At 38.2% G+C, this 13,922-nt stretch overlaps 1 protein-coding gene across 1 annotated transcript in view; it reads left to right on the forward strand.

Moving 5' to 3' along the window:
- The window catches only part of TTC6 (tetratricopeptide repeat domain 6), a 245,880-nt gene that overhangs the window by 118,036 nt on the left and 113,922 nt on the right, over positions 1-13,922 (forward strand). The window contains 2 exon segments of the mRNA XM_043980656.1: positions 276-411; positions 4,909-5,078. Of these exon segments, the coding sequence (XP_043836591.1) occupies positions 276-411; positions 4,909-5,078 (306 nt within the window).

Consider the following 13,922-nt stretch of genomic DNA (forward strand, 5'->3'; position numbering starts at 1 on the left):
AGAATTTCCCCAAAGAATAGTGTTTTTACAGGTTTACAAAAGTTGATCAGGATGTTTGAGATTCTGCACCCTTATGTGCTTCAAGTGCTGCCAAAATATTGATTTATTTATTTAGATATAATTTAATAAATAAATCCAGTGAAAATTACTTTAAATACTTTTTTATTTATAAAAAGGTTTTTAATGCAAAAGAGGATTATTTTTAAATACATTTTTAAGGGTATTCATGATATTTTAGTGTTTTATGTCTTTTTTCCCCTTCCTTTTCAACGTAGTGTATTATTTTAACCCGGAAAGAACAGATGCATTATTAAAACGTGGCCTATATAATTTTGAAAGTTCCAATTGGGTTGCAGCTATTCAAGATTTTTCCTCTTTGTTGAAATTTGACTACAAAAATGTTCAAGCAAGGTAAAAGCTAACGTAATCGTTTTCTGGGCAAAAAGAAATCAAATATAACATTGACAATTATATAGTAGTTTCTAGTGATTGCTGCATAGCAATACCAAAAAGAATGTTTCATAGTTACAAAATAAGGAAATTAACAAATATTCCATATGATTTCTTTCTTTCTCTTTGTAAAATTATAGTGAAAATTTGGGTGAATAAAAAATTAGCATAAAAAGACAAAAGATGTATGTGATCAAATTGTTTAGATGGTTAAATCCTACTACTAACGAAGTCAAGATCACGTATTCATTCACTATGTGAATCAGTTGTCTTGCTCTGTTATCCCTAGAATATCTTACTAATACTAAATATAGCTCTCTTGAAAATTTGTCATGAGTTACAATGAGAATTAAGCCAGGTGAGAAGTAGATGGATGGAGTGGTTAAAATCTGTTGCCACTACTGGAAAAAGCAAAAGAACAACAAATAACATGGAAAATTCCTATCCTATGAAAAATATCAGCTTCATGTACAAGAGATATTATTTATGAATCAATACAAATTCGCTTATAAGTTATTGAAGGAGTTCATATAGGGTTTATAACTGGCAAAATGGTTGTTTTTTGCAAACTTCTCTAGACCCTAAACCTTTTTGTTAAGGAGGAATTATGTACCTGATATAGAGTATCTAAAATTGAATCTACAAGATGGTACAAAAATACTACATAATATAAAATATCTCATGAAACAATATAAATACGGGTTGGTTCCCACATCAGCATCCCAATCCCCCCCAATCTATTCAAGGAAACAATTGCTCAAGCAATATTAGTTTGTATTTCAGGTTTGGTTGTTGGGCTCATCACACCACCCCCATCCACACCTACCCATATACCATGGCAGGTACTGATCCTATCCTGTACTACCCTATATACCATGGCAGGTACTACCCTATCCTGTAAGGTACAATAGATATTGGTTCTACCATAGAAAGAAAAGGGAGAGGAATTGGAAATAAAGGCAGAAAATTAGGACAGTGAACAGTGCAGCTCATAGTCACGGGCTAGAAAGGAAAGAACATCTTAAGGGGAAAGAGACCCAACAGCTGTCAGAGGGAGACAGACAGACAGAACTAGACTGAGATAGAAACAACTGAGATAGAGGACAGAGAGTCCAGGAAATTTATAACTGTTGGGAACATTGACAGTACAGGGGCTGAGTCAGACAAAAAGGAGATTTTAGTGATTTATAGCATTAGAACTTCACAAAGTAAAAAAGATTAAATGAATCTGGACTGAAAGAAACTTTAGCACAACCAAGTCTGTAAGGTAAGGAATGGAGTTAACTCTTCTGAGATCAGTTGCTTCAGCATACTTTTGTTGTTCTTTTACCTCTTTCTTGTTAAGGAAGTCCTCCTGGGGCGGGGGTGGGGAGAGTATGCAGAGAGAGGTGCTGAGAACAGTAACTAGAAAGTCAAGTATGATGTGAAGTTAAGGGCCAACCATAAGTGAGTAACTAGTTCTACTCATCAAGCCACACACTGATAGAAGCATGCCAATTCTATCCATGGGGCTTTCTTGGCAAAGACACTAGAGTATTTTGCCATTTTCTTCTCCAGTGGATTAAGGCAAACAGAAGTTAAATGACTTACCCAGGGTCACACAGTGTCTGAGGCTATATTTGAACTCAGGTCTTCCTCACTCCAGGCCCCAAACCCTATCCACTGAGCCACCTAACTACTTCTATGCCGGAAGCATTCATACCTTTTATTAAAAAGTGTTAGAGAAATAAAACAACTGAAATTCATAGACAGAAAGAAGAATGAGCAAAAATACAAAGAAAGGCTAAAACTCTATGAAAAAGCTTTATATTTGAAGGAAAATGAATTCAAGCTCCCTGATCAAAAAAAGAATTGTGTAAACTCTGCAGAGATCATGTATTTTGGGAAAACAACAAGAAGAAGCTCCAGATTATTCAAAGGAAATATAAAACTGGAAGAAGAAAATATGAACTTAGGGTAGAAATAAGAACTTTCAATGCAGAATAGGAAAGAAAATATGGAATTTGGATATAAATTATTTTCAAAGATATAAAATCGCTTAGTTGAGATTAACAGTTTTTATTGACTTCTTGAGTGCAAATTATGTAAAGAAAAAAAAAAACAAGGCATTATGTGGAAAACTGTATCCAAAACTAAGAACATGTCTTCTAAGGAAAGGTAAGTAACTCAATGATTGGGTCAACCAAATTACTTTTGTTCATTTCAATCAATATATGCACTCAAGTCATTTTGCACAATCTACTTTAGCAGTGAATTACTTAATAAAGAAGAAAAAATCCCCTCCAAATGTTATTTTGTCACCAGACCACAATCATATAAGTTTCTTTGAAATATACTATAGAGAATACCTAGCCCAATATCAAATACAAACTACTCAAACTGTCTTCCCACCACAGGATGGCAGAAACAAAAAATGGTAGTTCAGCGGTCTGATAGTAAAGGGTGCAGGAAGGTATATCCAGGCACACAGACCTAGAGACTATGGATGCCAGTGTCTGGGAACTGGACTCCACTTGGTCTGATCTATGGTGAAACTGCATTCAGTCCTCTCTGGGCTCCTGATGGATCTGGAGGTTCATAGCATGGTTTCTTCTCAAATCTCAAGTCATTAGCAATATGGGCTTTACTGATTCCTTTTTGCTTGGGATTAGACTCAGTATTCACTGAAACATCAGAATTGACAACCTATGCTCTGTGTAACCTCCATTTATGGGAAAATGGACCAATTAGCTTTTAGCTGTTATAATAGGTGGCTGTGATTACTTATGTAAATATACCAATACGTTGACATAATACTTCAAAATGATAGCTAATGATCAGCAGACCTGACCGTCCTGCCTTAGAGACCCAAACTACAAATAACAGAAATCATCCCCACCCCTGCCTCCTGCAATGGTACTAGTAGATAAAGCACCAGCCCTGGATTCAGGAGGACCTGAATTCAAATCTGACCTCAGACACTTGATTAGCTGTGTGACACTGGGCAAGTCACTTAACCCTCATTGCCCCAACAAAAAAATTAGTAATTTTTTTTTTAAAGTTACCACCTAAAAAATTTATTCCCTGGGCATTTTCTCTGGCTGTCCCACATGCCTGGAGCATTCTCCCTCCTCATTTCTATCAACTATTTTCTCTAGTTTCCTTTAAATCTCAACCAAAATCCCATCTTCTATAGGAAATTTTCCCCAACCTCTCTTAATTCTACTTTCCCTCTCTTATTTACTTCCTATGCATACTATAAACATATTTGTACATATTTGTTTGCTCGTTGCCTTCCCCATTAGATTGCGAGCTCCTTAAAGGCAGAAACTGTCTTTCGACTCTTTCTGAATCCCCAGCACTTAGACCTGACACATAGTAGGTGCTTAATAAATGTTTATTGACTGATTTACATAAATAATGTTAATCTTTGTTTTTTTCTGAATCAATATGTGGCCCACGGGGATCAATTTCTATTTGAGTTTGACACCACTGCTCTAGGTAACTCTTTAACACTGTAAACTTCAGAGAAGTCACCAACCTGCATTGGTAGAAAGAGTTTTCATCAATGAAATCACAAATCTATTCCTTATCTTATTCTTACTATACCATTTAATAAATTCTAAAAGATAGTGATTGATGGCTAGTAGGGGCTCAGGAATGAGTATAGAATGATAGCCTTTGAGGTTATTTTAAGCACCTAAAGTAGCAGCAGCCCTCTGGAGATCCAATCCCAGGAGTGTGAGTGCAGATTGGGGAAGTAATCTCAGAAGGGTATTATCTATTGGTCTATAGAGTAATTGATCTATTGATCTAGCTATTAGTCTATTATACTACATACATACATGCACAAGTAGATGATAGATTATTAGATAGATAGATTAGTCTATAGTTTTTTTCTCTGTTTTATTTTTCCCAGTATAGAATCTCAGAGTTGTGATTTGGAGCATTATTTTCACATGGCTGTTGATACTTTAAATTTTGGGATTTTTTTTTATAATTGTCTATATCTTTTGGACATCTGTCTATTAGGGAATGGGTCTTGAATGAGTATATACATACAAAATACCTATATCCATATGTGCTTTTCCCTTCTAGGGAAAGACCTCCCTCTTATTCTTTAATTTCAATCCTCTATTGTGCCCCCCCTTGCATGTGTGTGTGTGTGTGTGTGTGTGTGTGTGTGTGTGTGTGTGTATAGAAAGTGTGCAGTGGGGATTATCAGGACAGAATATTATATACATAATCACAATGATCATTGTGTTGCTTTTGCATTACTGGTTTTCTGGGTGGGAGAATGAGTTTGGGGAACAGTAAATCCAGAAAAGATTGCAATGTAAAAACAAAAGATATCAATAAAACTTTTAAAAGCTCATGAGAAAAATTCAGGAACAAAAAAATTATATATGCAAAAGTAATCATAATCTTGTGGAAAGGAGAAATACATATTAAAATATCACTTTTATTCTGAAATTCTAGGACATATCGTGGCAGAGCTTTTTTAAAAAAAGACCACTTTAGAGAAGCAACTGAAGACCTTTCTGCTGCAATTCATTTAGATCCCAGTAATTGGATAGCATTCTATTATAGAGCCTGCATATTGCGAAAGAGTAATCCAAATAGAGCTCTTCAGGATTTCAGTGTGTCAGGTACTATTTCTTCTATTTTACTTGCATAGCAAATATTAAGCTTAGCTGAGCAAAATAGAATAATTTGTCATTGTTGTTCTCTAGCTCTTTGTTTTCACTTAGGAGGACACTAACATAAGGTGGTCAGAATATCCTTTTAATATTTACATCAGGTATTAGGTCATGAAAATTCTGTTTTTTAAAATTCCTATCATTCTAAAAGTTTGAGGCATTAACTTAGACTATGTGGTATTGTGAATTATTTTATAATTTTATGTCTTAGCCAAGTTAATTAAATGGTCATTCACAGATTAATTTTCTGTATTGCACAGTTTGTTTATAAACTAACATAAGATACTTGTAGTTGCTCTCTAGATATAAAGAGAGTTTGGTTCAAGTATAGCAGGAATGGTTTATCTGATCTGGGATCTAGCTCACCCTTTTCCAGAGGGACTGTGATTTCTACTTTTGTTGGGAGAAGGAAGATTCATGTAGTGAGGTCCTTGGTTCTACCCTCATCTATCTCCAGGATAGGTATTAGGCTAGAATTATATCTATTCTCCACACTTCAAATATTGGAGTCTAGGGGTACAATACTTTAGGTCAGGGTGAATGCCACTTTCCCAGAGGGAGGGAGGTAATATTAGTTTATATATGGCAGCTTAGTTCCCTTCAACCAAATACTAGTCATAGAAAAAAAAAAACCATCATGAATAGCCAGCTCTCATTTTACAAAGTAACAGTTTTAAAAAATTAGTTAAGCTAGACAGATAAAAATAGACCAAAGAATACATAGGATTTAGTTCAAACCAGGAGAACAATAACACTAGTCTGTTCTTATTAGTCTTTAAGGTTGTAAGCACCGTAATTCAGGGGAAATACTTGGGCTGGCAGGGCAGCTAGGTGGCGCAGTGGATAGAGCACTGGCCCTGGAGTCAGGAGTACCTGAGTTCAAATCCAGCCTCAGACACTTAACACTTACTAGCTGTGTGACCCTAGGCAAGTCACTTAACCCCAATTGCCTCACTAAAAAAAAAAAAACTTGGGCTGGCTTCCTGCATATTTGCTATCCTGAAAGTTCCCATTAGCCATTCAGAACTTACCATCTAAAAATTTTATTCCCTTCTCTCTCATGCAGGTACACAGTGGCCTGATTCATTTTGCTATCAGCCAATCAGTAGTCTCTTCCCCTATGCAGCACAGCACAATCAGGATTGTCCTTCATGGCCCTGACCAGCAGGCAACCCAGGCAGACATGTTATACCAGTGAATAGAAAACTATAACTTCTATCCCACATAAACCAAAGAATGATCACTAAATGGGCCTTGCTTAATGGCACTTGGTAGGGCCATGCAAGTTTCCTTGAATGTAACCCTTGCCCTAAAGCCCAGTCACGCAGGACTCTCTCCTTCTTGGTGGAGATAAATGTCCTGCTCTTCCTATGGAACAGGGAAGAGTTGCCAAGAGTGGAGAGATTCAGTTCTCAGCCAGTCCCCTTTTGCAAGACTCATCTTTCAGATGCTCTTGGTTCCTAGCTTTGAGAGAGAAAACGGAAGAGGCCAATCCCACTTCTGCTGTTGAAGGAAAAGACTTGGGAAGACATGAAAGGAGATGGCAGCTCTCCAATATGTCCCTAAATCTATTGGGAAATTTTCCCCTTTGGTGAGATCCAGGACCTCTATTGGTTGAGCTGAGTTACCTTGCTCCCAATGGGAGAGCCCCTTCATTCTGTATTGTCTGGTATATATTTTCTTCTGTGTTCTTTCTCTAATTTCTGTTTTACTATGATTTTTACAGATGGGTTTCTTTGCTATTCTCTACATGTGTTTATTGTGGAACAGGTATTAGGTGGGAAAGGGGTGAAGCCTTGGATATAGAACCTTGGATAAAGGGGGAATTCTTTCTCCCAAAATGTCTAAGTGGGGCGGTGCAGCTAGGTAGCTCAGTAGATAAAACACCGGCTCTGGGGGTGGCTAGGTGGCGCAGTGGATAAAGCACCGGCCCTGGATTCAGGAGTACCTGAGTTCAAATCCAGCCTCAGACACTTGACACTTACTAGCTGTGTGACCCTGGGCAAGTCACTTAACCCTCAAAACCCACAAAAATAATGACAGACGGATCAGAAGTTAGATGGAACTTGATCATATCCCCATCACCAACAATGTTTAAGGGAGAAAGTAGACAAGTAAATAATTCAAAATTAAATTTGAAACTATTTTGGAACCCAAAGTCCATTTTTCAGTAAAAATTGAAAACTAGAAATTCCATTCAAACTTCATGATGGAAGATATTTTGATATAAAATGTATCTATCTTGGATCTCATCCATAGGATAATTTTGGAAATATAATTAGAGCTAGAAAAGACTTAAAAGATCATCTAGTCCAGCTTCCTCCCTTTTTACAGATAAGGCTGCAGTAAGGACTTGTTCAAGGTTACACAGCTAGCAAGGCAAAGACAGGATTTGAATTCAGGTGCTTTGACTCTAAATACACATTTCCCCCCAAAAAAAGCTTATTTGAGAAAAACAGGGAATCACAAAATCTTAGCTTTAAGGGTTTCATGTAGTTTTAAACACCTACTATGCTCAAGGCACTGTACTTGACATTGATAATAATTTAACTCAACAAATTCAACAATTTATTAAATATATTTGTTGTTGTTTAGTCATTTTGCAACAGGGTCCAACTTTTCGTGACTCTATTTGGAGTTTTCTTGTTAAAGATACTGAAGCAGTTTGCCATTTCTTCTCTAGCTCTTTTTATAGATGAGAAGACTGAGGCAGAGTTAAGTGACTTGCATAGGATCACAAAACTAGTAAGTGTCTAAGGTCAGATTTGAACTCAGGATTTCCTGAATTCCAGGCCTAACACTTTATCCACTGTGCCACCTAGCTGCTCTATTAAGTATCTACCATGTGCAAATTACTACGCCAGGTCTCAGGATAGAAAGATGAGATAAAATATAATCCTTGTTTTCAAGTAGCATAAACCAAATCAAGGGATGCCCAGGGATATGACATAAATAAATACGATAATATAAAATTCATTTCACAAAGCAGAAAAGAAATTCAATCAAAGTGGTTGATGAATTTGAGGAATAATAATAATAATAATAATAATAATAATAAACATTTATATAGTATTTCAAGGATTGCAAAGTATGTTCCTTATTCTACTGTGATGGACTTTGTAATTGCTGCCCACTTTTCTGCTTAATTAGGCACATTTCTTCCCTCTGCATTTGCCATGGTAATTCGTTGATTGGAGAATTTGTCAAGCTTGCAGAACTTTTGTAGTTAAGTGACCAGCAAGCTGTATCAGTGGTTAGACTCATAGTCCCTTGGACTAATTAAGTTTCAAAGACAGTTTTGTCATTTTTTCAGGAACAAGTAGTAGCCTACCTTGAATCAGAGAGATATTGCTCCTGTTTCTCTGATGACTACATCTAGATAACCCAAGCCATTGCTCTCATGCCAGCATCTCTTCTCCCCACCCTAGCCCTTGCTTTCCAGTTCTGGATCATAGATTTACAGCTGCATCTGATCTTAGAGGCCAAGTACAACTTCATAATTTTATAGACTGGATAGTAAGCCATTTTCCCAAGTAAGTGTCTAAAGTAGAATTTGAACCCAGGGAGCCCCAGGCCTAGAGTCAGGAAAACTTGTCTTCATGAGTTCAAATCTGGCCTCAGACACTCACTAGCTATGTGACCCTATGCAAATCACAACCCTGTTTACCTCAGTTTCCTCATCTATAAAATGGAATGGAGAAGGAAATGGCAAACCACTCCAGTATCCTAGCCAAGAAAATCCCAAATGGAGTCACAAAGAGTCAGACATGACTGAAATGAATGAACAACAACTTTCTGACTCCAAGTTCAATTAGTCCCACTGATGAGTCCTTCCTGGATCTTTCGTTTTGGGGAAAATCCCATACCAGCAATTTCTGATTTTCCAAGTTGACTTAGCTACCATGCCTCAGTTGCCTCCTGCCTCTGCTCCTGTGGACCCATTCCATTGGTGAATTCTTGCCAGAATCTCTTTTTTAGATAAGGGCCCAGACCAAGCAGGCTTGATTCTCCAGACTCATCACTTTTAAAGCTCCCCTTTTTATGTTTTTTTTTGTCTTTCTCCATTTGAATATAAGCTTCTTGAGGACAGGGACTGACTGTCTTGTTTTGCTTGTACTTTTCTCCCCAGCACTCAGCACACTGCCTGACACATAATAAATGCTTAACAAATGTTTGTTGGTTATCATCTACACCATGATGCTATAATAAAGACAACACTGCCATTACCCCTATACGTGATATGTTAATTTACTTTCTCACAGTTTCTGTCATCTACTGTCCCTGTAACTTTCCAAAACAAAACCTCCCTGACCATATATTGTTTCTTCTTTTGTATTTTTATTCCTAGCAATTATGACATTTTTAAAAAAGATACAAAGTACATTCACATTTTCCTCTAGCTGCTAAATGCATACACACAGTTTACAATGGGAGCAAAACTAACAGAAGAATGTGCTGAAATCAACTTCTAACCAAGAACGGCTTGGAAGGTCAGAAGGAGGAAGCTGCTGTGCTGATACAGGAGTTGAGACCAACCCCACAGTCACCCTGACACAGATCCAGTCCCAGGAAGGCCTCACCAGAGAAGGAGACCCCCAGAGCCTCTGAATCAGCTGAAGTGACAGTGTTGTCTGGAACTAAGCTCACAGTTTGGTGAGAGGGCTGAGCCCTGGGCAGGGGGGAGACTACAGGGGTCTATGCTGGTGCTGAGGCAGAACTTGGATTTTTCACCCCTCATGAGAACCAGGAGGTAGGCTTGAGTAGCAGTGGCCCAGGTCAGGGAAGGGCACAGGCTCATTGGAGCTAACAACCACAATACACAAAGCTGATTGATTAGCAAGTTGGCCTGGGGTCATCTACAGACCAGGGAACAGGCCAGGTGAGTGAAGAACCTGATCCTCCTTAAATCATACTACCTGGGACTTCTGAAGCTTGGGATACTGCAGCCTGGAAACAGTGCCCCACTTTAAGGAGCTAAAAGCCAAGTTAAAGAAAGGCAACATGAGCAGACAGAGAAAGGTGAGGACCACAGAAAGTTTCTTCAGTAAGAAGGAAGACCAAGGTGCACCCTAAGAGGAAGATGTCAACATCAGGGCCCCTATATCTAAAGCTTCCAAGAAAAATATGAATTGGCCTCAGGCCATAGAGGTGCTCAAAAAGGACTTTGAAGATAAAGTTAGAGAGGTAGAGGAAAAAATGGAAAGAGAAATGAGGGTGATGCAGGAGAGACATGAGAAAAAAGTCAACAGCTTGAAAAGTCAAGTTGGCCAAATGGAAAAGGAGGTACAAAAGCTCTCTGATGAAAATAATTGCCTAAGAATGAGGATTGAACAAATGGAAGCCAGTGACTTTATGAGAAACCAAGACAGAGTAAAGCTAATCCAAATGAATAAAAAAAAATAGAGGACAATGTGAAATATCTTCTGGGAAAAACTGCTGACCTGGAAAATAGGTCCAGGAGAGATAATTTGAAAACTATTGGTCTACCTGAAAACCATGATCAAGGAAAGAGCTTAGACATCATCTTCCAAGATATTCTCAGGGAAAATTGCCCTGAAATTCTAGAAGAAGAAGCTAAAATAGAAATTGAATGAATCCACAAATCACCTCCATAAAGAGATCCCCAAAGGAAAACTCCTAAGAATATTATAGCCAAATTCCAGAGCTCTCAGGTCAAGGAGAAAATATTGCAAGCTGCAAAAAAGAAAGAATTCAAGTACTGTGGAGCCCCAGTCAGGATTAAAGGACCAGAGGGCATGGAATATGATATTCCAGAGGGCAAAGGAATTGGGATTACAACCAAGAATCACCTATACATCAAAACTAATCATAATCTTTCAGAGGAAAAAATGGGACTTTAATGAAAAAGAGGACTTTCAGATATTTGTGATGAAAAGGCCTGAACTGAATGGCAAATTTGACTTTCAAATACAAGACCCTAGAGAACTATAAAAAATTGGAGTTAGGGGACATGCCTGGGGTCATACAGTGGGTGACTGTCTTGTGTCTGAGGCCGGGTTTTGGCTGGGATCCCCCTGGGTCCAGGGGTGATGCTTTGTCCACTGTGTCACCTAGCTGCCCCATGAAGACATCTTTAGGGTTAAATTGAGGGGTGAGGGGAATGCACTGGGGGAGGGGGAAGGGCAGAGGTGAAATCCTACATGAAAGAAACAGGAAAAGGCTTATGGAGTGGGGGAAGAGATGGGAGAGGAACAGGGCAGTAAATGAATTTTACACTCATCAGAAAAGGCTCAAAGACCTTAAACTCATCAGAGCTGCCTCAAGGAGGGACTAACACACACCCCCACTTGGGTGGAGCAATCTATTTTATCTGGGCAGTAAATGAGCCTAACACTCATTAGACCTCAATCTCATTAGAATTGGTTCAAGGAGGGAATAATGTACACACTCAATTGGGTGGACTAATCTCTCTAACCCTGCAGGAAAATAGGAGGGGAAGGGGATAAAGAGAGAGGGGCAAAAGAAGGAGGGAAAGAGTGGGGGAGGGGACAGACAGAAACAAATACCTTTTGAAGAGAGATAGGATGAAAGAAGATGGATAATAGAATAAATATCATGGGGAAGGGAATAGGATGGAAGGGAAACAGTTAACAATAGTAATCATGAAAAAGAGAAAAGGGGGAAAATTGTACAAAGACTAAGAATTGAGAATCAAGGGAATGTCCATAAATTGAGGAATGATGGGAAAAAGCTGTGCTATATGATTGTAGTGGAATGGTCTTGTGCTACAGGAAATGACCAACAGGATGATCCCTGAAAAACCTGGAAAGACTAATGAACATTGATATATAGTGAAGTGAGCAGAGCTGGGAGGACATTGTGCATAGTGACAGCAGTATTGTTCAATGAGCAATTCTGAACGACTTAACCATTGTCAGCAATGCAATGATCCAAGACAATCCCAAGGAACTAATGAGGAAGCTTACTATGCACCCCCATAGAAAGAACTGATAAAAAGAACACTTGTGGATTGTATATATATATATATATATATATATATATATATATATATATATATATATATATATAACCTGGTTGCAATCTTGTGGAGGGGGGAGGAAAGGGAGGGAGGGAGAGAGAAAAATTTGGAACTCTAAATCTTATGAAAATGAATGTTGAAAACTACCCTTACATGTAACTGGAAAATAAAAATAAATGTTTGTTGCTGAAAAAAACCACAATGGAGCTCCTGATACCAGGCTTCAGATACTAACCTCACTGTCCTTTGTGTCACCCTTTCCCAATGTCAAAAAGAACATTCCAGTCCAATCCTATTGCCAAAATGGTATAGAAAGCCAGGCCTGATTCCAACACATCTGGTGGTTCAGGCTCAGAAATGGAGCAAACTGAGACAGACACACAGCACTGAGCAGTTAACAAAAAGTTTGTTTAACTATAACATGAAAAAGATGTTCAGCAAAGACACAGTATTGATTCAGGGGAGTAGAGCTTCTCAGCCTCCCTATTTGCTATGTGCTGATCAGTGTGTGGAATAAGCCTGAGGGAGAAACTCAGTAGCTCCTTCCTAACTAGTATTTTGCTTTTGTCCTTAGGCTACTATGAAGCCAAGGCCTGAATTCCATGGGGCAAGTCTCAAGGATAGTTTCAATATGTTTTAAGAAACAAAAATGAGCCCAGCTTGTATGTGGTAGAACCATACAGTAACCTCAAATAGAATTACCTTTTATACTATTTCTAATTTTGATAATGGGGGGGGGTTGAGGAAGGGGGGAGCATACTATTGATTATATTGGGCAGCTAGGTGGTGCAGTGGATAGAGTACTGGGCCTGAAGTAAGGAATATTCTTCTTCCTGAGTTTAAATCTTGTTTCAGACACTTAATAGCTATGTGACCTTACTAAAGAAGTCACTTAAACCCTGTTTAGCTCAGTTTCCTCATCTGTAAATTGAACTGGAGAAGGAAATGGCAAACAATTCCAGTATCTTTGCCAATAAAACCCCAAACAGTGTCATGAAGAGTTGGACATGACTGAAAATAATTGTAGTGTCTTTGATGATTTGCTGCATTTTTCTAAATAAACTCACCAGCGAAGAGAGATAACTTTGTTTCCTCTTTGCTTAAATGTAATCTTTAAATTTCTTTCTTGCATTTTATTGCTATTACTAGCATTTTTAGAACTATGTCAAATAAGAGTGTTTATAGGAAGCATCCTTGCTTTAGTCCTATGTTCCCTGGGAAATATTTTAATTCAATTCCATAAACATTTATTAAGTAACTACTAGGTATAAGGCACTGTGCTAAGTGCCAGGGATATAAAAAGAGGCAAAAGACAGTCCCTACCCTCAAGGATCTTGCAATCTAATGGGAGAGACAACATGTAAACAAATACATACAAAGGAAGCTACATACAAAATAACTAGGAAATAATTAAGAGAAGGAAAGCACTGGAGTTAAGAGGTGTTTGGGAGGGCTTCCTATAAAAGATGGGCTTTTAGTTGGAACTTCAAGGAAACCAGGGAGGTGAGTAATCAGATTGGAGAAGGGATTCCTTATGCATTCAAAGCATAAAGGACAGCCAGAGAAAATTTCTGGAGCTGAGATATGGAATGTCTTGTTCTTGGAAGAGCCATAAAGCCGGTGTCACTAGATCAAAGAGTATGTATTAAGGAGTAAGATGAAAGATGGAAAGGTAGAAGGGGGCTAAGTTATGAAGAGCTTTCAGTACCAGACAGAGCATTTTGTATTTGCTCCTAGATGCAATAGGAAGCCACTGGAATTTATTGAGTAGGGAGGGTAAAATGATCAAACCT

This window comes from Dromiciops gliroides, chromosome 2 (genome assembly GCF_019393635.1).
Source record: "Dromiciops gliroides isolate mDroGli1 chromosome 2, mDroGli1.pri, whole genome shotgun sequence".
Lineage (NCBI taxonomy): Eukaryota > Metazoa > Chordata > Mammalia > Microbiotheria > Microbiotheriidae > Dromiciops > Dromiciops gliroides.